Source organism: Alosa pseudoharengus, unplaced genomic scaffold (genome assembly GCF_046254945.1).
Source record: "Alosa pseudoharengus isolate Yale_2024_CS ecotype anadromous, Long Island Sound unplaced genomic scaffold, YU_APseudo_1.1 YU_APseudo_1.1_scf_22, whole genome shotgun sequence".
NCBI classification, from domain to species: Eukaryota; Metazoa; Chordata; class Actinopteri; order Clupeiformes; family Clupeidae; genus Alosa; species Alosa pseudoharengus.
Window position 1 is genome coordinate 12,691,647 of NW_027468680.1, and position 25,969 is coordinate 12,717,615.

At 47.0% G+C, this 25,969-nt stretch overlaps 1 protein-coding gene across 2 annotated transcripts; it reads right to left on the reverse strand.

The window, feature by feature from the left end:
* Positions 1 to 1,563: 1,563 nt before the first annotated feature.
* On the reverse strand, positions 1,564 to 25,667 carry fbxo34 (F-box protein 34). 2 transcript variants are annotated; one of them, XM_076300592.1, is made up of 3 exons: positions 25,480 to 25,667; positions 10,362 to 10,533; positions 1,564 to 5,343 (listed from the first exon to the last, which is right to left on the reverse strand). In XM_076300592.1, the coding sequence occupies exons 2-3, from the start codon at positions 10,451 to 10,453 to the stop codon at positions 3,090 to 3,092; spliced, it is 2,346 nt and encodes a 781-aa protein (XP_076156707.1). In that variant the 5' UTR covers positions 10,454 to 10,533; positions 25,480 to 25,667; the 3' UTR covers positions 1,564 to 3,089. The 2 variants fall into 2 exon arrangements, with proteins under 2 accessions (XP_076156707.1, XP_076156708.1); XM_076300593.1 differs by lacking the exon at positions 25,480 to 25,667 and adding an exon at positions 13,347 to 13,496.
* Positions 25,668 to 25,969: the final 302 nt, after the last annotated feature.

The window sequence follows — 25,969 nt, forward strand, 5'->3', positions numbered from 1 at the left end:
TTGGTGCATATTTGACTCAAAATGTAACATCCTTCCCAGGTTTCCAGTAATGTACAGTAGTACCCCCCCCCCCCAGTCCTAGATCCTCCCAATACACTCCTCCCCTCTGTCTGTCTCACCCACCTGAACTCTGTGGCCTAGATTTGATAAACTAATTGTGCTCAGCCAATCAAAATCAGGAAGACACCATTACCCAAAGGCACCTGACAGCATTTATATAGGGCAGTGGTTCTCAATACTGCTGCTGTGCTCTTGATCCATGTCGGTTTCATCTTTGAGTACTTTCCACACCCAGTGGAGTTGATTAAGGGCATTTCAAGAACACTAATTTCAATCGGGTGAGTTTTAAGCCGGGATAGATCATAGATATTAAGGGCAAGGAATACTCTAGGAGCATGATGAGGTAGTAGCCAGAAAAGTTGTGGGTCTGATTCCCAGCTGCCACCATTGTAACCTTGAGCAGTATAAGTATAAGTATATATACTCTTTTGATCCTGTGAGGGAAATTTGGTCTCAGCATTTATCTTAATCCGTGAATTAGTGAAACACAGTGAAGTGAAGCACACACTAATCCCGGCGCAGTGAGCTGCCTGCATCAACAGCGGCGCTCGGGGAGCAGTGAGGGGTTAGGTGCCTTGCTCAAGGGCACTTCAGCCATGCCTACTGGTCGGGGTTCGAACCGGCAACCCTCCGGTTACAGGTCCGAAGTGCTAACCAGTAGGCCACGGCTGCCCTAAAGCAAGGCAATTAAACCCACTTGCTCCAGGGAGGCTGGTCCGGTAATAACTGTAAATTGCTTTGGATAAAAGCATCAACCAAATGAATAAATAATAATAAACAATACTTAGAATGCCCTACATCAGTAACTTATCAGAGCTAAAATGTCTTGCTACGGAGTAAGGGCCACATTCTTAAGTACAGTACGGATGTGCTACACCACAAATGTGGTATGAAGGTGTAAATCTGTGCTGTATCCATATCAAACCACGTCGGACCTTCCGTCAAAGGTCAGAGGTCATAAATAAGCTTATGCCCAGTCAGCGTGGTGGCAAGTGGTACACTCATTTAATGAATGGTGTAGTAGTTGTAGCTGACAGTTCAAGTGCTGTAATTTATAAAGGCTCATAACAAAGGACATAAGAGTTCAAGTGCCAAACTGATGAATTGTCATTGCCTTTTATGTTCATACACTTCAACCAAGTATGTTATGACTGAGGGGCATGTGAACCTGGCAGCAAATGCAAAACATTACAGCCACTTTAAAACGGGCACTGCACACTTCTCTCCTTCAAATGCATCCCACGGCATCGCATGGGGGCTCTGGAGCAAGAAGAAAGCAAGATGGGTGGGTTGATTAATATAGCATTTCGAAATGTTTTAAGGTGAACATTGCAGAACACTGGAGTTCAGGTACCACAACAGTATGAGAACAAACAATAAATAATTATACACCACTTGATGCAAAATGTGTACAAATTTAACCATTTTAAATCCAACTCATTTGTTCATTCATTTTACTTGTAAACACACTGTAAGGACACAGATGGCTTGATTTTTTTGTTTTTCATTTCTGTCTTTTATTGACATTAATACTTTTGATAAAGTCCATTAAGGCCAACATCTCCCAACTTCCATTGCAGAATATAGTCCATCTTATATACTGTACATACACTTTGTGGGAAGGATACGAGAACACTAAAGGAAAGGCAAGAGCAGCCATTGACAAATTTCTCTATGAATGCACTTTACCACAGTAAAATGTATCGAGAGGCAGATAACAGTAGAGAACTTGTATACAATATCATCCTTTAAAAAAAAAAAGAATCTGAAATACACTTACACTCCTAATTTTATTTATTTAAAGTTCTTTTAATTAATAAAAGGCAAAAAAAACAAAACAAAAAAAAAAACAGTTCGGTAAGAAATGGAAAGCACTGGGGGTCACAATCCTGCCCATTTCAGTGGCCTGTCAGCAAAGCCTACAGTAAAAGTATGGTAAACACCCATCTTTCAAATATTCTTTTAAATTTTTGTATGATTGTGTATTATGTATACAGACAGTTTACATCTGGCTTAAAAAAAAGAAAAAAAGAAAGGCTTTAAAAAGGAAACAATTTCAACCGACAGAAAAGAAAATGCATTCAAGTTATACACATGCAACCATTCTTCACCCTGTATTAGATAGATATATCTATATATGATGTGTTTGATTGATGCTTTGTACAATGTAAACAGGTGAGCTCAGAAAACCTATCCACCATCCACCCACCTCCCTCTCACAACCTAGAAAAGGGCACCCAAGCCTGTGAGGAACCGAGCAGGACAGAAAGGTGTAGGGCCTGTGTGTGTGTGTGTGTGTGTGTGTGTGTGTGTGTGTGTGTCATAACGCCACAAAGGCAAGCAGGGTGCATGGCCATACACGCTTGCCCACAGCATTCAGGGATGCCCAGTGTGTAGATGTACAGGAAACTGACTATTGAAAAAAATATATATATTAATGCTTAGCTGGGAAACAAATGGTGTCGCGTCAGGGTGCTTCAGTATGCATCAAAATGAACAGTCAGGACAAACATTACAGAGATGCTCTTTTCAAATATAACTTAGTCAATGTTCAATTAATGCTCGCTCCAAACAAAACCACAACAATTCATTCAAGCAAGCAGGCCCCACACAGCGTTTCTGTTAAGGAAACCGTTGGAGTGGGCAAGTCTTGCAGACTTTAAAGTGCAGACCGACTGCCACAACCTGAGGAAGGGTTATCATAGGCCAGCTGGTCATGATTGACAGGGGTTTGGGAGGGGAAACAGGCAGAGGGGAAGATCCAGCGATTCCTTAATGAGTTTGAGCAACCTGCTCACACATCCATCCCAGAACACATAAAAATAAAGAAAAATTTACACTCATAATATGGCAACATATTGATACAAACACACTTTGAACACACACAGCCCTCACAGATAAAAAGCATACCGATGTCATTTTTTTTGTTGCACATTGCCCATATATATTGTCCCAATCCCATTCCTCCCTCCCCAGATCACACAGACACATCCATCATACATGCACGCACTCACGCACACACCCCCACACTAGGCCTCATCATCACCCTCTCTGTTCTTATAGATTGGCATGTTCATGCGGTGAAAAGTGGGCACCCAGCGGTTGTCGTGGAGGCCCACGTTGCAGCCGGGCGCGTCCTTGTGGGCCCCCCGACAGCACATCCAGTAGCCGGGGCCGTAGGGCATGGCCTGGCAGTAGGGCTTGTGGTGCCAGCGGCAGAGCGACACGTCGCCCCGCCGGTAGTGCCTCTTGCACTGCTTGCACGGGTCGTCGCGGTACCGCGGCTCCGACACCCAGCGCGAGTCGGTGGGCCGCACGTCGTAGCTCTCGATGACCGACCTGAAGTAGCGGCAGGTGCACTTGAGCGCGGCCAGGGCCTGGGTGGGCAGCAGGCTGAAGATCTGGACCAGCACGTGGTGCGGCAGCACGGCCAGGTAAGGCTGCGGCTCCAGGAGCTGCTGGATCTTGAAGCGCATTTCCAGGAACTCGTGCGAGACCTGCCGGCGCAGGGGGAACGTTGCCGCCTCGCGGCCCGTGCTGTCGCCGTCCTCCTCCCCGTCGTCATCACCATGACAGCCTATGCCCTCGCCACCAGTCACATGATCACTGCAATCATTGTCCACACCTGTGTGCAAAGTCTGTGCCTTTCCTGCAAGAGCAGGCGACTGCGGCGCTTTTGATATCCTGGACGAGCCCCCGAATTGGGTAGAGTCTCGAGGCTTGAGGGGAATTGTGGCGTCCACAGTTGCGCATATTTTGGGGTGGGTCCTAGTCTCTGTGTGATGGGGTGTTTTCCGTTCAGACAGAGGCTGAGGTGGAGACTGTCTGAAGAACAGCATGCCTGGCATGGGCTCCTCAACCTCGATTGTGCCAGGCAGCTCGGGGGCAGGAAACTGCAGACGATCCAAGTCCTTCTCTGCTCTTTTCCTCGTATCTAGCACTCTGCTCTCCACCGGAGCTAGCTGGGCCTCGCCGGTCTTGTCCACTCTCTCCACTACCACAGGGGGCTCACAGGGGGAAGGTGAGGTCAAGGACTCAGATTGGGATTTGGGCTGGTTGTTCCCCTCCACTGACGGCCCTTCAACTAGATGCGGATTGTCCACCTGGCGGTCAGCGGGCGATTCTGGCTGCGTTGGGGCCTGATGAGGCTCGGAGCCGGCCAGCAGGACACGAGCCACGTTGCGGCGCAGGCTGTTGTTGCGGGAGAGCTCGCCTGACTCGCGAGAGCTCCGCCTTTTCAGACACTCCGACTCTAGCCGGGCCACCATGTCCAGCACCCGCACACTCTCCGACTCCTCCTGACCCTCCACCGACTCCACCGCTTTGGGCTCCGGTATGGGTGGGGGGGATTTTGGCAGCGTGACGGTGCTGGAGTTGCGGGAAACAGGCTTCGAGTCCATGTGTTGGTCGCCATTCGCCAACTGCTCCAGTAAGGCCACCATTTCCACCACAGAAACCATCCTGCCTCCTTCGTCCCCTTCCACTTGTGGCAATCCCTCTTCCGAGTCGCCGGCAGAGTGAGCTGGTGTCTCGCACAGAGGGACTGGGGGAGGCGGCCTCCCTGGATTTTGTGGTCTCTGGATGTCTGGGCTTTTCGTTTTGTCCGTTTTGCCCAGCCGCCGACGCTTGGCCAGCGAGCCACCTTCACCCCAGCAGCCCTTGCTCTTCATCGAGCACGTCACGCGAGTATCCTGTTGACCTCCCTCTCCCACCGGCGCAACGTCAACCACCCCACCGCTGCCGCCGACGTCGTTCGACCTCCCACGCTGCCGACCGGCAAAGATGGCGATCTTCTCCTTGGTGTTGCCTGGCTTGATGACCGCCCAGATGTCCAGGGGCCCGTCGCCGTCCTCGCTCTGGTATATCCGCAGCGAAGCTTCGTTCTCCAGCCCCGCAGGGGATGCCAGGAGCAGTAGGGAGCTTGTGAGGGCCACCTTTGCAGGCACCGGGGGGTTCCCTTTGCCCTTTCGTGCTGCCCAGGAGCTGCTCAATTTGTTGTTGTTGTTGTTGTTGTTGGTGGTGTTTGTGTTGTTGGTGTTGTTGGTGTTGTTGTTGGTGTTGGCGGAGGAGGAGGAACAGTGGAGCGTGTTGGTAGAGAGGACGCCGAGTGGACAGCGGCTGGCTGAGCCGCCGCCAGACGAGGGCACCAGAGGGCAGGGCGCGCGCAAGCCCCACTCAGGCTTGAGCGCCCCCTGCTGGTCCACATGCAGGCCGCAGGGGCCCTCCACCACAGACTCCTTCTTCTGGGGGTTGGGGTATGGCTTGAGGTGCATGCTTGCTAACCTGCACACAAAAGAGCAACACGGGGACATAAACACAGAATTAGGAGTCTGTAACCGTATTCATACCACATCATTAAAATAAAGACAACTCGGGGTTTCGTGGTAATGTTGTTGAAGCCTTGAGTTTACACCAAGACACAAAATCTAAAGCATAAGGCAAACTCTGGATTACTAATAAGTGACCTAAGGATTAACATATATACTGTGTGTATATGTATATATATATATATATATATATATATATATATATATATATATATATATATATATATGTATGTATGTATGTATGTATGTATGTATGTATGTATGTATGTATGTATGTATGTGTATATATATATATATATATATATATATATATATATATATATATATATATATATATACACACACACACACACACACTATTTACTTTATCAGGCCAAACAAGCTGTAGACAGTAGGTTGTCCCTTATTTTGCCAAAGTTATGCACTGTGGGCATTAAACACTTAAAGTCTTAAAGTCAGTGTTTGAACATCATTGAACACCAGAGTGTGATGGTGAGAAAATAAACTGTGGGAATGAAAAAAAATGTAGTGTGGGCTAAATCTAGTGCTATGTCTGTACAAGGAAGAGAATACTAGTGGTATTTCCATAATATAATAAGCTGCAAAACTACAGTTTATATGCCTTGCCACCCAACATCAAGCTGACTTACTGGAAACTGGTTGCAATAAGGAACCACCCACAGCTCCAACAGCCAACCACACTCTTTCACAGCAAATACTGTAATCGCTAATTATACTAAACACAGGCTGTGTGCACGCCACAGTAATTCGAAGCGAGCTTTACAAGTGTCAATCTAGCTGGTGCGCTTCGAGCAGCATGCCTATAGGAGTTGGCCGGAATATGGAGACAGATTGATGGCTTCGCCCCGGACGGAGGGGGAACAGGACTAGCGCCTGAGGGGCGCTGTGGACGCCCCCATACCCAAATGTCTCATTCTCTCCAGCCAAAAGCCATCCACTCCTCCTCCTCTTCCTCCTCCTACCCACTCACCCATTCCCTTCTGCACTTACATGCAGCTTCATGCTCAACCTACACAGTAGGATACTGGAGCTCCTAGTAAAGCTTGCGTGGAGAATTTGGAGTTGGATATGTGTGGTTTTCTACAAATTCTCTAAACGTCTCTACAGCATTTGTTTTCAAGGAGAACCGTAAAGGGCGCTCAGCTAAGGAGTCTCTGATCAGTTCCAGAGGCAGGCTGATCATTATGTAAGACATGTAGCCGGAGTGTAATGCAATATAGCATAATATGATGAAATCAGCCCTTATAAAAAAACATCCAGTTAAGGCTTGTTGAAATTTGGATTTCTACGTTACATGAGAACACAGCCAAGCTGACCACCACCCCCCCCCCCCCCCCACACACACACACACATCTTTTTTTCCTTCTTTCGCTCCTCCACTCCGAGTGTTTCCCTCTTGCACATGTCTTAGAGATGACAGAAGTCACACTAAACCTGCTAATGGCTCACAAAAGGCCCTCCTGTTCCTCACCACACACACGCCACCCAAGGCTAGACACAGCTGGGCTCTTACACAATCACTACCTTACCACGTGCATTTACACTTACACACATGGACACACACTTTCACACAGACATGCAAATGTGTGAGAATAGGAGTGAGGGCATCCAACAATGAACAAGTTCTCTTAAATGTAGTAGGGCTGTTGTGTCGTCCTGTTAATAGCCAAATCAACTATGAACTACATGAGCTATATCTGTCTGCCTTTGGTAAGGTTTATTAGAAGACTGTGCATCCCTAGTATGTTCCGGAATTGTGTAAACAAGAGTTCAATTGTGCAGTTCACATGACTTCACTCACTAGTAACAATCTATTCCTCACTGGCACACAACCTGAAGCATTCTAACAAGTACGCATCTCTGACATACACAAAGAGAGAGTGGAATAGACATCGATATACACACACTTAATTTTTCTCTCCCACACACCGTGCAACTGTACGTGTGCATAAGTGTGAGTGTGTGACACAGAGTGTATGTAAGAGTGTTTGCGAGCGAGCGAGCGAGAGAGAGAGAGAGAGCAAGAGAGAGAGAAAGAGAGAGAGAGAGCGAGAGAGCGAGCAAGAGAGAGCAAGAGAGCGAGAGAGAGAGAGAGAGAGAGAGAGAGAGCAAGAGAGAGAGAGAGAGAGAGAGAGAGAGAGAGAGAGAGAGAGAGAGAGAGAGAGAGAGAGAGCGCATGTGTCAGTGATGGAGACAGCCCTGGCTTGCAGCAGGCAGACTAAAGTGCTTATAAGGCATTCCTCCTCTGCAGATCCCAGCCTAATAATGGGGACAGTGGAGGGAGGACGGGGGGCAATCTCACGTGACCAAATCAGGGATGGCATTCTTCAAAGTGTGTGTCTGAATGTGTGTGAGGACAAGTTATTCGGGGGCAAGTCACGAGGGACACACACACACACACACACAAATTAGTGGGTGGGTGGCTTTGAGGGGCTGTGGTCTCCAATTGGGCACCCAGCACCGGTCATGGAAAATTGCATGCCACAAGCAGAGTGTGGCCAGTTGGTGTGTCCTTGGAAGGCCAACAAACAACCCTGCCACCCCCCCCCAACCCCCCAAACACACACACAGATTCACACTCACTCTCACAGAGCACACACAGAGCCAAGACACCTCTCGAATTTGCAGAATAAGCAGAAATGAGCAGTTTATTGAGCCTAGATGATATTGTCGTTTTGCCATTATTGAGGGAGAATGAATTGGAGACCAAAAACACAACAACACGAATCCCCAAAGTGGGGCAACAAGCAAGCACGCTGCGCCAGCAGTGGCCTGCGTGTCCATGGAGACAAGACTTGCATTTCCTGGCACAGGTCCTCACTCTGAGTTCCTATGCTTGCCAGCTTGCTTGAGCCTGTACAGTGTGTGTGTACACACACACACACACACACACACACACAGATTCTTTCTAGGGGCCCTCTGGGTCAAACCAGTGCTTTTCCATGCCTCAAAAGGGAATCAGAAAAAAAAAAAAGAAAAAAAAGTCAGCTTAAAGCAGTGAGAGTAATCCCTCAGACTTACCCTGTGCCATACTACAGTAGCACGTGAACACTGATCACTAGAGCTGAGCTATTAGGACTTCAAGAGTGTGTGCGTGGGTGTGATTGTGTTTTTAAGGGTCAAGATTTTTTTGCTGCCACAAGAATTCTCCCCATTTGGATGTTGGCGTGTTTGTATGCACTCAGAAGAAACACAAAAGGAGGTCAATGTGCGACACAACTGCATTTGTTAGCATATTTCCACAGCATTTAAAGGGAATTGTGTTCTCTTGACACACCATTATGCTTGACACGTTGTGTTGTTGTGACACACTAATGAACATTTAATGACCACGAATCAGCACCGGTCGGGTCAGATCACGGGCCTCGCAGGTTTTTTTTCTTCTAAGAGCGCCTGCACGCAGCACCGCTGTGCTGGACCTGGTCTCGGCACCACTGGACCCGTTCCCGTCCAGAGCTGGCCGGCCCGGCGCTGCTCCGCTTTACCCATTACTCAACCTGGCAGCCGCGAGCAGGCCCACCCAGATCACGTCTCGTCTCGTCTCTCTACCCGCCCCAGTGTTTCCCATACATTGACTTATTTGTGGCGGCCCACCACAATATCAACACTGACCACCACACAATGATTTTCCAGGTTGTACTAAAATGTGCTTAAATCTGGTTAGCATCATAACCACACTGTGCTAATTGTTAAAAACAGTTGTATTCAAGTTAATTCTGCAAACCAACCACCACAAATGGAATTCAATTCTGTGGGAAACATTGCGACCCCCCCCCCTCCATCTTTGTTTTGCTTCTGTCCGTTCAGATAGCCTTCTTAATCCCTCGTCCATTTCAAACTTGTTTATTTCTGTATTTAACTACTTCTCCATCCTGCCGCTGCCTTGCTTTCACGTGCTCACCATTCGCCTCACCCCTGTTTCTCTTCCACTAGCAGTCTCCCAATCCCTCCCCCCTCCTGTGCAGCACCCCCTAGAAACCTCGCTCACCTCACAAATAGAGACCAAAACATGTGTCAGAGCAAATAGGAATTGAAGCATAAGAGAGGGGGGGGTGCAGGGTGGGGCAAGAGGGTGGAGTTGCATGACGGGGCATTATGTAAAAGACAAACAATCAACAAGCAAAAACACAGACAGATGCTACAGCCCTGGACAAGCAAGTCAGGCGACGGAGCTAAGCAGAGATGACCTCATCAACAGACTCTGCGCTGCTTCGATTATTAACTCGATCCCTTCTCCCGATCCCTCGCCCTCTCCCTCACTCCACCCTCCATGGCTTCCTCCACCCCCCCCCCCCCCACTGTAGGAGGCCAGCCAGGGAACCTGTCCAACATGAGGGGAAAGAGGGGGGAGCAGGGAGAAGTCAGAACAAGCAAAAGAACGGAAAAAAAAAAGGATGAAGTCACTATCGCGGAGCCTCGGCTCCAATTATTCTGTAACACTGTGTTCTTCCTGCATCTGGGCCCTCGGCACGCGCCTCTACATGTGTTCCCCACACAGGCAGGCAAAGCAGCAGGCAGGCGCGGCACAGTGCAGGAGAGCGCCGTGGGGGTGGGGGGTTGTGGATGGTGTGGGGGGTAATTATGGATGAGGTAACAGCTCTGGCTCCTCATATATGTGCAAACAGAGTACAGAGGAGGAGGGGAAAATAAGGGAGGGGGGAGGGGGGGAATCAATCTAAGGTGTGTGTGTTTTTAGAATTTGTTCTCCTTCGGACCACAATGTTGCTAAGGGAACTGATAGCAGAACTGTAACACACACACACACGACAGAAGTCTTGTTCCTTGTTTTAATATAATCACCGAGTGGGGTCAGAGTCCATAGGGATGATTACTGGACAGAGAGCAAACAAGCCCAAAAGGGAAGGACAGTCTGGCAAGGAGAGGCGGAGAAGGATAGGCTGCCAGTGGAGGCAGGGGCCTGGACTCGAGACTCTGACTCAGCCTCCAACTCACCTCCAGTCTAGTTGGGCTTTGCAGGATGGCTTCCGTGGGTCCTGGTAAGGGGCTGGGCTGAAATAGCTGATTGATTCACATTTCTGGGGCATGAGGTCCCTCCCTCCAGCACAGCGGGACAGGACGCTCCCACAATGCACTTCTTCAGGGAGAGGATCGGAGACTCCAACTACTGCAAGGAAAAAAAAAAAAGAACCGTGATCAGATAATGTTATGGTGTGCATATGCAGGTGGAAGTGTGTCATCACCTCAACGGCAAGTCATAGCCAACCAATACAACACCTCCCATAATAGTAGGCTACCTGCTATGCTTTCAAATGCGATGTAACAGTCTGTAAATGTCTAAAAGTAAACGTAACCGTCTGTAAATGACAATAAACTAACATCTCTCATATAAACACACTAGCTTTGTAAAGACTAGCTGAATTTGCACACCAAACCACTCCAACCACATCTCACTGGAAACCCATTACCAACCACAGACGGCCCAAACCCCCCCCCCCCCCTCCACCACCACCAACTCCCACACACACAGAAAGTCTGCTGCTGGAGGGACCGCCACGTCCCTCTGCTGAGTCAGGATGCCCACTCCACTCAACCCTAGCAGTCCAGTCCACTCACAGCCTCGGGAAGGGATATCGAGAACATTTACTTCCAAGGATGGTTGGTGTGTGTGTGTTGGTGTGTGTGTGTGTGTGTGTGTGTGTGTGTGTGTGTGTGTGTGTGTGTGTGTCTCTCTTGGCAGAACCAGTTGGTCTGCATTTGCATGAGTTGTGAGCTGGAAAAACAGGTGAGATGGGGCAGATCAAGTCAAATCACAGTCATCAAGGTGAAGTCATTCAAATGCAGGGCCCCTCATGCTGGTCGGACAGGAATGTGCTTTAATAAAGCAACTTCTCAACACAAGGCAGCACAGGTCCATCACAGCCAGGGACAATGTAAATGGGAGCGACCCATGAATGACGGCTCCCACACACAGCTGCGTGCATCGCGTTGCTGGAGACTCATCCCATTCACTTTAAATGGGCTCACGTGATCCGTTGCCGAACTGAATTGTGGGTCCGTCGCGTCGCGTTTCTCCCGCCGCTCGCGTTGAGGAGTTCAGCTGTTGCTGCACCGACAGACGGCACCGGCCAATCAAGCCAATCTACGGATGGCACCAACCAATCACATTACGGTTTTACTTCAAGTCATTTGCATAGCTACCGTCGGGAACACCCACTGGCATGCATTGACGGAACGCAGCTGTGTGTGGGAGCCGTAACAAAGCTCTGCAGCAGACTCTTCCTCCAGCCCACCCTTTAGTTATGTAACGTGAAAGGCATGCCACTCCGAGCATCTCAGATATTTACAGTGGAATACATACTAGGAGCACCTGAACCTGTAAATCAACTAGCAGGAGGTACAGTGACATGGTAATTGATTTGAAGACTAAACATGTTGAGGCTTTCACATAGGCTGTAGACTGATGAAGACAAACTGTTTCACTGGATAGTGGAGAGAAGTGTGTGTGTGTGTGTGTGTGTGTGTGCGTGTACACGTGTCTTTCAAAACCTTGCAACCATCTGCCCAATAAATCCAACTTCTGCCAAAATTCCTTTTACAAGAGATCAAGCCACACAAAAAGCTAAATTGAGGCTAGGGCTGAGGCCAAAACAACTCATGTAAGTTACTGTATGGTGCAGTAAGAGTCTTTATAAGTGCTCTTTCCACGTAGGTGTGTGCCAGCGCTTCCTGCCTTGCCTGCCATGATATATCCCCTCAAGCAGCGTCCATATCTCTCACACACACACAAACACACACACAGGGTCCATTCTTCCCGCTAGCCCTCTCTAAAACAGCGAGGGGACAGGGGAGGAGATGAGTGGGCAGTACGGAGAGGGATACATTTTTAGTCAGTTTCACAGGCGGATGAATGCAACACATTATTTCCCTTCCCACAGAGGAATGAGAGGTGGTATTGAAAAGGGCTCGATAGAGCACTCTGGCAAACTCCCACCGAGACTATTCCTCTGCTCTCTCTCTCTCTCTCTCTCTCTCCCTCTCATACACACGAAGAGTTTTGTTTTCAAAGAGATATGCGAGCCATGAACGGCTGATAAGTCTGAACAAAAGCAGCTTTGGGCAACAGTAGCCAACAGACTAACAAGAAGAGAGTGGTGGTAGTGGCAGTGGTGGTGGGCTGATGCCTGTTAACCATCCAGTCACCCACGAGACACACACACACACACAGTGGATTCCACTGCACACAAACATGATTAGAGCGTCTCAACAAAGGGGTATTGGAATGACTAGCGGATAAGGGAACATCCTTTCTTTCTCCCTTCTCTCGCTCCCTCCCTCTCTCTCTTTTTTGCTCCCTGTCTCTTGTGCCAATCAGGCTTTATGAGAATGTTGTGCAGCAAATCCTCAGCCCCAACTCTGACATGCACATTTGGGTCACTCCGTCTAGCACACACACACACACACACACACACACACACACACACACACACACACACACACACACACACACACACACACACACACACACACACACACACACACACACACACACACACACACACACACACACACACACACACACACACACACACACACACACACACACACACACACACACACACACACACACACACACACACACACACACACACACACACACACACACACACACACACACACACACACACACACACACACACACACACACAAAGCCCTTACTGCAAAACTATACTGTAGGGGCTAACACCATATTCTCCCCTTCAGGCCACATCACGACACATTCTTAGCTCTGCCGAGAATCCAAAAAGAGCAACTATTTAACAACACAGCGAGGCATGTCGGCTCACTTTGGGCTGCCAGCCCTTAGCCTAGTTGCCCCAATGAAAGAATGTGCCCTTCTTGGTCTCTGCAGTCGCTTCACAGAACAAGCAACCCCCCCCCCACACACACACACACACACACTTCCAAAATTGTACTTACAAATTTCCTAACCATTCTTCGTCGCAGACCATTCATGTTCAAATTCCTCACAATAAAGTCTAGCACAGTGGTCCATTGTGGGGTCGCACAACCTAAGGAGTGTGTGTGGTGTGTGCTTCAGCTCAACTCTCTCTGTGTGAGTGTGTGTGAGAGAGAGAAGGTGAAAGCATGCAGATCACTCACACACAAACACACACTCTCTCTCTAGGCACGTGGTAGAACTAGTCCGACAGACACCTTGACTATTTGACCTAAACAGCTGGTCCTGGTGGCGACTGCACACACTGACACACACACACACACACACACCATTCAGGAGCACGTGTTTGTCTGCAGCAGGAACAAATAAAGGAAGTGTGAGGTTCAGCCAATGGGCAGTGCAGGGTCCGCTCATGTCTATATAAGGAAAGGATAATCAATACATCGGGCTGGGATGGGACAGAGTCTAGATTATGCAGATGAAGTGACAGACAAGCCCAAACACTCCCACAACTGCACGTGCTCACACAGTCAAACACACACACCTACTAGTGTTTACCTCAGAGCTCTCTCACACACACACACACACACCTAATGTTTCCCCAAAACCTTCACAGATTAAGAATCAGTGAAATACACAAACAACCACCAATTAGCACAACTACTCCAAAAACACACATACAAAAAAAAAACAGACAAACACACAAATAACTATAGGCTAGAGAAGCACACACTAAACAAGCAGAATGACTATCACACCTTCACAATCAACTCAGGCTTCCAGCACAACAGAACACACTGACAGGATGAGCTGCGAAACAAACACCACAACACAAAGACGCAGCATACTTGACATGTTTTGGCTTCTCACACGGTGACAGGCACCAGTCAACTGAACACACAATTGCCATTAAATCAGCACATGCTTCTCCGGTCACAGAGTCAGGACATAGCGCAAGCAGGCAAGGCATGTGCATGTTGAACATTCCCCTCAATCTCCTTGTTGGCAGGGGTGTGTGTGTGTGTGTGTGTGTGTGTGTGTGTTTGTGTGGTGTTCTCAGACTTCATGGATAACTTCCTTTTACCTGGTCTTACTCAAGCTTTCCACAAACAATGACTTTAGAAGTGTGTGTGTGTGGAGGGGTAAGGGGGATGAAGGGGTGCGGTCAGTCAAGCCACAGTCAGTTTCACAATGTCCTTCCCAAACATTCACTGGACAACTCCCCCTTACTAAACACTTCCTTACAAAATGGGAACATCCCTTTTACTGGACGCTTGTCTGAGGTTTCCATTAGGGATGGTCCGCCACAGTTTCTTAGAATCTGTGAAAAACGATAAGATTTATGAATGACTGCTAAGCGATAGCAGTGCAATAAATGATGTGAATTATAGTCTTCCCTGCTTTTCGATCATAATTTTCTCCCCCAAAGAATCTCAGAATGCAATGCATCTCTACCACAAATATGACAGACCTGGACAAAACGCTGTTTCTAAACAGCCATACTGACAAGCTCTTATCAAACCTAGCAGAGAAAACTGCTAAAGCATGATTCCTCTCGATCACAACTTTTTCAAGGCCTCCAAGAGAAAAGCCACTTATCAAAACATTCCCAAACAAGTCCTAAACAATACACACTCCACTTCGTCCCGCTCTTCCCAAGGCTCTTCCCGGGCAACGCTGCACAGAGCCCTAAAATAAGCCCTGGCTAAACACTTCAGGGCCAGCCAGCAGAACGCCTTCTATGGCACCACTCTGGGAAACACCCCAAAACCACTCAGCCCTGAAGGACTCCATCCCAGACGTTTCCTGTGAAAAGGCCCTCTGACACTAAACTGACATGAATGACATGAGTGACTTGACACAGTTCTCCTAAGCTTGAGAACGGGCCCTGTGAGCCACTCCTGATATGAGCTTGCCTAGCTAGCTGCCTTCCCCTGGAGAATATGAGATGTGCCTTTAAAAAATAAGGCACTTAAATAAGGCACTCAAAATCACCACAGCTGAGGTCTCTCGACAGCTCATTCCCAGCAACCTGGACCCGTTCCGACGACCCACCCCTACTAATCGGCCAAAGACACAGGCCACGTGTTCAGACAGTCAGACAGAGAGAGACAGACAGACAAGAGACAGACAGACAGACGAGAGAGACAGACAGACGAGAGAGACAGACAAGAGACAGACAGACAGACGAGAGACAGACAGACAGACAGACAGACAAGAGAGAGAGAGACAGACAGACAGACAGACGAGAGAGACAGACAGACAAACAAGAGAGAGAGAGAGAGACAGACAGACAGACAGACAGACAGACAGACAAACAAGAGAGAGACAGACAGACAGAGACAGACAGACAAGAGAGAGACAGACAGACAAGAGACAGACAGACAGACAAGAGACAGACAGACAAGACAGAGACAGACAGACAGAGACAGACAGACAAGAGAGAGACAGACAGACAAGAGACTAGGGCTGGGCGATATGGACCAAAACTGATATCCCGATATTTTGGGGCTGATTGGCGATATACGATATCGATACGATATTGATATTTAAAACAGAAAGAGCGAAGTGCTTCATATATTCACTCAACACAACAATTATGACAACACAGCCAGTTTTAATTATATTAATTTCAGACTGCTCTAACAGAGCTGTGCAAAAAAGTGTAAACAATAACATAGGCCTACAATAGGCATAGGCTACAGTTGCTCTGATAAAGCTGCGCAAATAACAAAAGACCAAAAGTTGACCCTGACTGACAACGCAGGCCTACATTGTACTGCAATTTGCAATAGGCTATTTTGGGCACAACAATATTGAAAAAACCTGCAGTTTTGTCACACAATGCAGTTTTTTTTTACCTGTAAGGGTTTGATAGGGCCTAGATGACAAGCAAATGTAGACTATGATGGCCTAGACATGTTGCTATCAACAACAAAAAAAGTTTTTAAAAATTAGGTTACTTAAACAACGTAACTGAGTCACTCATCAAGAGTGTGATAGACGCTACCGTCGTTTTGTATGCGTTCATTTTTGCATGTTCCGGTTCGTAAGAAAAATCCCTATGCACGATTGAATGGGGTTTCAGGAATCATAAAAAATGATGCCCTAACTGCTCGCGAGTCGCGTGCATATCGTTGTCTCCCTTAAAACTTTAGATCTGCTACTGTCGCTAAACGCAAGCATTCATCAGTGTATTTAAATTAGCTAGGCTATGTACCAAAAATGACATTTTACCGTGAGTCGAAGAGCTGTAGCTGCTAAAGTGTTGTAACTTAAATCTGTGTGTACAAAACCGCTTGGAGCTCCAGTGGAATTTTGATTTCACAACGAGAATTCTCGGTCTAGCCGTTGATGTGCCGACGGAATAGGCATCAGCACCAACCTCTGATCAAGGTAAACAAAATCTGACTCGGTGTCCGTCATGTTTGAAAGTTTGTAGTGCTGCGAGGGAGAACGTGCACACGCAAGGGGCGCAGTTGAGCAGAGCTGCGGCTATCTGAATGGTCTGAACACAGAAGAGCAAGTGGCTTTGATAAAATGGCCCATTATTTGACATAATACCGCAGGGTATATGCAGGAATCATAGAGTTGAATTTACTACCTTTTTTACTACCTCCACAATATTTTTTACTACCAACACGACATCAAGCAGCAGCCCTTTTTTTTTTTTTGGGGGGGGGGGGGGGGTATGCAAAGCGCGACTTACTACTTGCTATAAGGTATAAATCATATATACTTATGCTATTATTAGGTACACTAATACCTATATACACTAATTTCTAATTGTGATCATTAAGTATGGTGATTGTCAATGACAATGTTTTTTTGTAGTGTCGAGTTCAGTTTCAGTTGTCCTTACCTTAACCCTAGCCCTTGAGTTATCCTAACCAGCCCTTAGCCCTAATAAGGTGAATGATAACCTTGGCACAAATTACGCTAAAACACCAAACATGTGTGGTGAAAAATGAAGAACAAACACCACCGACTACCCCCCCCCCCCAAAAAAAAAAAAAAAACCCAACAACTCCAGTCTAAGGATAGGCCCAGAAATCTATTTCTATGGATATATAAAGCCATTATTATTGGTATGGTATTGTTGTTGCACATTTGACACTAAAGCAGTCCGTGAAAACATGCACATCAGTGGACTGCTTTACTAATGCAAAATTGAAAACTATGATTTCATTGCATTACTCAGCATGGATGCACGATGCTTGCATGATAAATACTAGTGATGGGGACGAGACCGCCTATGCCGAGTCCGAGTCAAGACCGAGTCTTTGAAGGGTCGAGACCGAGTCGAGACCGAGTCTGTTGGTTTTCAAATACAGTCGAGTCCGAGTCAAGACCGAGTCTTTGAGGAAGCAAGTCCGAGTCGAGACCGAGTCCTTTAGTCTTAACGTCTTAATATGGACTATGCTGACCTACAGACTCTCACCGGCAAGCAGAGCCATAGAGATAAATAAACGGCTCTGACGGCAGTATCTTTGCATTGCACCATGGGATGTCATTTTCAAATAATGCCGGTCAACATTGCATTTTATTATTATTGTTGTTATGTGTTGTCTGTTTTTTTATAAGAACATAAAAAAATGCGTTGGTCTCGAGGACTCGGTCTGAAATTACGAGTCCTTCTCCTCCCACTGTGGTCCGAGACAGAGTCAAGACCGAGTCTTTGAAGGAACGAGTCCGAGACGAGACCGAGAAAGCAGAAATTGGTCTCGAGACCGGACTCGAGTACTACATCACTAATAAATACTTCCCAAAACAACAGTTAGGTAGGTAGGTAAGGATGCCATTTAGGAGTGTAAATCAAGTTTAATCACAATTTGATACAATATAGATTCTTTAAGCCAATGATTTGATTCCTCTCAATACTTCAAAATGTGTAGCAATGCGATTCGATGCGTTACTGGGGTCTGTTGTCGATAGGAAATTATAGATTTTGGCTAGTTTTCATGGATTCAAATGCCAATATTATAGGCTAAATTATAGGCCAAATACTGAACATTGACTGTGGAATCAAGTAGGTTACAGAGTTTCTTTTCCCCCCTAAACCCTCCTGTCACTAGCTAGATGCTTTCAAATTTAACATGGTTTTAAAACTCATATGTTGCAGTTTTCTGTCACTGCAATAAAACTAGCCTATTTGGAATATTTTGTAGGCCTGCTGTTCCTTTTATGAGAACAATTTAACTGATCAAGTTTTCATAGGCTATTGCATGATTTAAATGTGAATGCCATAAACTTAATTCGCCATTAACTAGATTAGCGTGGTTCTTCACGCAGTTGTTTATAGGCTATTCAAAGAATGTCACGTTCATCGCTCAGTTGTGTAGGTCTGTCTTGAGTGATCGCTGTCTCTTTAAATAACGGGACTTTTAAACTGCATGCTGTTTTTGTTGATGGACAGTGCCGTCTTTGATTCAGTTTTCTACCGTTTTAATAAATGACACGCGCACTTGCGCGGTTAAAAGTAAGGAATTGTTTTCACTCGTTTTCTTGCAATTCCGTAACATTAGATACTAGGTCTAGGTTACGTTAAAAAAATGTTGTCGAACTAGTATGTCAGTGACTAGTTCGAACTTTGTTACTGATGGGCTAGGTGGAATTTTATTGCACGGTTCTGGATGATCACAGTCAGATGGCAGCGCTACCGTCAGCTGAACGAAAGCTTACACTAGTCAAGTCCACAGTTGTTAAAACAGCTGAAGTAGCCTAGTGTAAACTGAGAGTTGCCTCCTAACGGAGTGAGTGTAGCCTATATTTTCTTAGCTGCTATCAGAGTGATAGGCTAGCCTAGGCCTACATCTACCGCTCCTTTGCTACATGAAGAAATATTATCAGATGAGTGACAGAAGCACCGGACAACAAGCAGGCCCATATGATAAACGCTGCTCTGGTAGCCTGCGGTAGGGCCTAGATGACGTGAAAACGTGAGAGTCCCCGAAAAGCATCCCTGCATCCCCGGCCCCTAAAAAACTCTTCGGATCTGCACGATTCATATAAGTCGCCCAAAGCAACTTGAAGGAGACACCGAAAAGCGCGTTGTTTGTATCCCTGTAAAACAACTGAAAAAGGCGAAAATGTTGTTTGTTGGCGTCGCTGATAGGCTGTCAACCACGGAACTCTACACAGTTTACTTCTACGTCATTGCTATCGACTCCGACTCACTCAGGTCCTGTTAGCACGTATATATTTTTTAATTAGGCAAGATGAAGTTAAAACATGTAGACACAAATATTAAGCAAAAAATGTAAACTCATTATATATTGAGGTGGTGATGAAAAATGTACTACCAAGTCAAATTGCATTTATTACCTTTTACTACCTTTCAAGGGCCTTAATTTTGGTAGATTCTATTTAGATTTAGATTCTGGTTTACTACCTTTTACTACCGCGCGGACACCCTGTACCGGTATTACGATATTGTCTCAACTACATATCGTTTTCAAAAATATATCGGTCGTAGTCGTAATACCGATATATCGCCCAGCCCTACAAGAGACAGACAGACAGACAAGACAGACAAGACAGACAGACAGAGACACCCACACAAACTCCTTAAGGATGATCTGGAAACTGCTAGGGGAGAAGAGACAGACGAAGCCCCCCGCTACTTGGTGTGGCCAAAACGGAAACTTGTGGAAGTGTGGGAGATGATGTGCAGTCTTGGGTGACTAACCCTGGCCGACGGGCTGAGATCATGGCTCCGCCGGGCCTGGCCCGCGGTAAACAGAGCACAGAGTGCAGATCAAAGGCCCACCATGACACACAGCCACAGAGCACAACAGCCCCATGTGGCGCGCCATAGCAAGCAAGCACAGTGTTGCCACGGGAGTCATAGCCACCGTCCCAAACACATGCATCTCACTGACACGGATGGCGCCCAGTCTAAAGGCTAGTCCTGCTCTGTCCAACTCAGCAGTCAGTTGCTTCAGAGCAGCCAATGGCAAACAGACAATATGCTCCCCACTTGCGTGCATGGATGATGTCGAGCAAAGCATGAACACGAGCAAAACGGGCAGTGTGCCAACGAACATTACACTACTCTCAAGGGAGTCCACAGGTTCTCGTAACATGCAACACACACCAGCCTCTTATGCAGAACAACAGGCACCTCCGGGCATTTGCGCGTTGCCAGATGGGTTGCTTGTTTTAGGAAGATGCCCCGTCCCACTCGCTCGCTCACACGGGAAAGGCTCAGGTCACTCCCCAGAGCTCGAGTGAATATTAAATGACACGACGGCTGCCAGCGCTGTCGCAAGGAAGCGAGCCAAGCATTTCCCCATCCGACCGTGTTAACACTGTAAAGGAAAACGTAATCAGAAAGCAGAGATTGGGGGCATGTGCAGCGTGTAGGGTTGCAGAAGGGCTGTTACGCAACGCAACTCAGCTCAAGCACAGCATCACACTACACTATGCTGGCAAGGGATAAACTTGGGACAAGCATGGATCCAGTCGTGAGCACGTTTCAGTTTTCACACAAGCCTCTCTCTGATCTCCGACAGGCGAGTTACAGCATCCATGGCAGCTGCACCCATTCAGAGCCCGCGAGTGTTCCCTCCCTACCCCCAACCCCTCCTTCGGTTGCATGGCTCCCATCGCTTGTTAGCCAGCACAGTTAAAAAAAAAAAAACTTTAAAAAAAAAAAAACTCCTGACCATTCAACGATTGCGTAACAGCACTCTGGCACTCATAAAACTCTGATCTCGCTCGGTGCCACTTAAAAAAGTACAAATATGACTTAACTGTTCACTAGCTGTCAACCGACAGGAACACTCGAGTGATGTCACTCCCCAAAACGAAGGCCTTTATCTGAAGAGGGCCTTTGTTGTGTACGGCCATAAATCACCACCAGATCGGGTTACGTATGGCGCACCATGTGCAATCTGACATAAGCGTAGGCAGCTGAAATTTAAAGCACATGTTGGGAAGCACACTGGAGGAGGCGTATGTATGGCCCAGGCAGTGTGTTTTGTATGTTATGTCATAGAAGAGGGACAGCACCTGTGTGCAAGTGCTGGTTTCCAGTAACCGAAGAGCTCTGTTATACTGAATGACAATTATTTCTTCTCTGGGAACACTCACTGCCCTTTGTGAGCACTTATGATGCATAAATCATTTGCCACTTTTAAAAGTTCACCTTGACAAACAAACAAACAATAAAAAGGTGCATTTCCTAGGCAAAAGTGCTCAGCATGGTTCCCATCCAGCTGCTAATGTTCAGTTGCACGCCTTTGGCCGCTGCTGTGCCGTTCTGTGGAAATGCTGCATGCATTACACAACAGCGTAGATGCCAGAGCACAACACGAATCAGGTATCGGCATAGAGCCGCAGAGCTCTCTGGAAGAGAATGGCCGTCACCAGGGCAACCGGCTCCCAGTAAAAAAAACCTGTCTGGTGGCCAGCAATTAAGCCGCCCAGCAATTCGGCCCTCAAAAACTATATCAAAATCGATCAGTCATATCGTAGCAGAAGTGAGACTGTTCCATACCGCTGATCCAAGTTCCAATGGTCCCCTCAATTCCCCCCCGACACCTTACAGAAGAATTCCACATCTCTGCAGAGAACTTCACACTTGTTCAGTAATTGCTTCTTGGAAAGGAGTTGACAGTGGTGGTGGTGGTAGTGGTGGTGGTGGGGGTGGGGGTAGTGGTGGTGGTGGTGGTGGTGGGGGTAGTGGTGGTGGTGGTGGTGGTGGTGGGGGCAAGTTGAGTTTGGAGAGCTGAAGGTGAGTGGTTACCCCTGCTGCTGCTGCTGAGCTATGTGTGTGTGCGCACTCCATCTTTGTCAAGCACAAATCAGAGTTGCCCAACACCAAACCAAGAATAGCAAAGGCAGGTCAAAGAGATGCGTGCGCCCTCGCCCACCCACACAAGACACAGACAATACATCCGATCCAGCTGCCCATCTAAAACAGTATTTTTCGCCATGCTGGATTTCTATGATGGCTACGCCGCAAATCCCACAACACACACAGATGTGTTTTGGTCTGTGTTTCTGTGAGAGAGAATGAGTGTGAGTGAGTGTGAGTGAGTGTGTGTGTGTGGGGGGGGGTTAATGTCAAACCTGTTGGGCTGCATCAAGACCAGGCAACTTTCTTCTCCCTTGCTGAAATTGGATATGTGAGCACACCTTGTGCAAACAGGCAGAGGAGATCGTTTTCCGGGGCAAATTCCTTGCTGCCCCCCCCCCCCCCAACCTGCCCTTGCTGCCCCTCCATCTTCTCGATCTCCATCTCAAGTCAAGACAATAATGCACATTTTGCTGTGACTGGGTTTCTAATGTGTTCCATTTAGAGTGTGAGTCTAAAATGTATCAACACGAGAGGGATCCAATCGCTCTCGTCCTTTCCCTGGAATGCATCGAAGCTCTGCTGAACACACCCTGGAACAAAGAGCATGTGGCTGCGTGCGTGCGCGTGTGTGTGTGTGTGTGTGCGCGTGTGTGTGTACTGAATTGGTAAGTTTTCACCCTGGAAGGTATGAAACCTTGGCAGAGGCATTATGTCAAACGGTGAAATACTTTAAGCACCAACACTTGTGTTAATAGGAACGCTTTTCATCGTGACTTGGTAAGCAGCACTTGGTAAAGAAGTTGGGTGTGGTGGGTGGGGGAACTTCAAAAATGACTTCACAAAAACTCAAAACAGCTTCACATCCGAAACATCACTTTGGCCAAGCCAACGCAGACAGTCTCAACAAGTCGGAAGTGCAGCGTTTAAAGAATCTCTTATCTGGAGAACGAGGGGCTTGTCACGACACGTCGCACATCTCTCTCATTTCCACCCTGACCACCACGCCAAGCGCCTCTCAAAGGCAATCAAACGGCCCATTCGGCACTGGGGGGGGGGGGGGCTGCACCTTCAGTGTCGACTCCCATGCAGTCTGCTGGGAAAGGAAAGGGCCTCACTGGCAGCAGAGGGGCCAAACAGGTTTCCCATGGCTGGGCGGTCCAGCTGTCAGACGGGGAAGGATCAGGCAGCACCAGAAACAGGTGGTGGGATCAGGCAGGCAGGCGGTTCGACAGCCGCAAATAAGTAACCTCACTGGGGGCCGCAATTTACCGACTGTGCGGAAATGCAAAGCCGCCGCCATGTGTATTTAAAGGCTGAAAACAGGAGACATCCCTAAAACAAGGGACCAAAACAAAACAATTGTGTGTTGGCAGGCTGATTTGAACAATCAATAGTTACCACAAACAAAGTTCTGATTAGCCAGAAAGGCCTAGTGGCATTAGTAGATAGATACTACATGACCACAAACAAAGTTCTGATTAGCCAAAAAGGCCTAATGGCATTAGTAGATGGATACTACATGACCACAAATGTCAATTAAATGGTGCAATGACTAATGTTTGCAGTAGATGAGTAAACACTGATTAAAAACAATGTTTGGCAACTACTGATGAGAAGTTGACTAAGAGCAGCAGTTCATGCTTTTCAATTCAGTTCATGAATCACGAGAGATGCTAAATGTATGACCTCAAAACATCTGCAAAGGTGACTCACCACAATGCTTACACATGCACTATTGTGGAAAATGGTCAGTTATTGGAACAGCTATTACCACAAATTATAATCACAGAAATTAGATAAAATGATCAAGTCATCTTTATACTAGGCTACTCTAAGTAAGTAGCCTAGTATAAAGTACTAGTAAATCCTTAAAGAGTGCTGTTTGTTACCGAGCCTAAGTTCCTAGCCTAAGTTAAGAACGTTTAGTCAATTGACTTGATAATCACAGGCACATTTAAGTTCAAAGTTTGGCTAAAGACCAACAAAGTGTGACTCAGACTCCGTGTACCATATCTATGCCGTGTACAATGACGTTTGGCTGTCCACAACAAGCAGCTGTTTTGATTTTCAAAACATCTGTCACCTCTAAAGCCAATCACTCACTGGGCGTGTTCGCAAGGTAATTTCAGTCACCGCGCCAGACTGGGGAGGTAAACGCACACAAAGTCCAGGCCCAATGGACGGTAAACAAAGGTGTCTGTGTGAAAGCGTGACTTTGAAGTGCCATAAACTCATTTTGGCTACGTGTGAACCGACTGGGTGGCGCATGATGGCTGGCCCGAGCTAGAACGAGGAGGAAGTGCACGAAGAACACTGCGGCTTAAACTCTCACGGGAGAGCAGCACACACCGCGGTCTGTGCACTGACCTGATTCAACTGACTGCAAAGCCTACAGAGCAACAGCAGTATGATTACATGAGAAACGGGGCTCAGTGAGACTTCTCAAAGCTGGGAAATCCTGTGTAATGGTCTCAACTTAGTAAAGCTAACAACCATAGCCATACCCCCACCCCCATTGCCCCGACTAATCATTCATTTGCATTTCTGAGGCTGAAAATGGAAGTTACTTCAAGTAAGGAAGTCAGCGCACTGCTTGTTGGCGTCAAGACAAACTTGGCTTGCTACCAGACCAGCAACAACCCTTAGGTGAAGGAAGCAATACAGCTGCATTTAGCTTAAAAATAGTTCAAAGCACACTACACAAACAAAAGTCTTTGCATGCACATCTCAAACACCAGCAGTCATCATATCTATGCAATATTTCGATAAACACTCATCAAAGCTTGTCGAAATACAGTGTAAAGACGCTCGCTCCCTGCCTCGGTTGTAACGAGTAGTCTAACGTTAAACTGATCCAGGCAGACAACCATGATATGGTGGAATGCTCTGACTAGCATTAATCGCGTTGAGCCACAACAAGTCAACTAAAGCACCCTAGACACAGTCTTATAATGTTACTGTTAATTATAACGTTAAAGCCATTTGCCAGCGCTAGTCTTACCGCGCCCTGCAATTTGAACAGCTGACCACCTTGCTAACTAGCTTATAGGCTAGCTTTTCAGCTCCAACTTGGCCGAGTTTTTCTGTGGTCCTGAGGCTAGACTTGGCTAAGACTGCTTAGCTCGCTAGCAAACAAACCATTAAAACCTGAACGGCCAAGCCTGTCATCATGGACCTGTCGCTAGGATTAATAATTACATTCCATATATCCGACAAGATAAAGATTTAAAGGATGACATTCAAAATCGATTATTACACCTAGAGCGTGCTAATTAGCCAAGGGTCTTTTCACAGATGAAGAAATGGTAGCCAACGTTAGCTATAAGCAATGATGTTTAAGTCAAGCTGACCTGAGCGAAGAGTAGGACAAACTGAATGTTCACAGTCTTCTTGACGAATAGGTTCGCGCAACACTGCAGACGTCCTCTTTTATCCTGGCCATTTAAAAGAAAAATAATGTGTTCATAGTATTTTAAGTGTCTGTCAACGACTTTGAGCTGTCTAACGTTACTAGTGTATCGCTCGGCGTTAACTTGCTCCTTGGATTGCAAACAGCTCTCGCTGTACGTAGCTAGGCTTCATATAAAGCGCAGCGTAATGACGTACACCATAGGGGCACGTTCATTGGCGAAAAGACACGAATATGAATACTGACAGTAGAATCATTTATAGGCTACTGTCTGAGACGGTTGCAGTGAAAATGGCCCAAATGTATAGAGTCCGTTGTTTAGATTATATATATATTTTTTTATCATATTTAGCTTTTGATACTAAGAAAAGCATTAAATGCCTATTACTCAAGACTCTATTAGGCCTACATGATCAGGGACAACTGGGTCA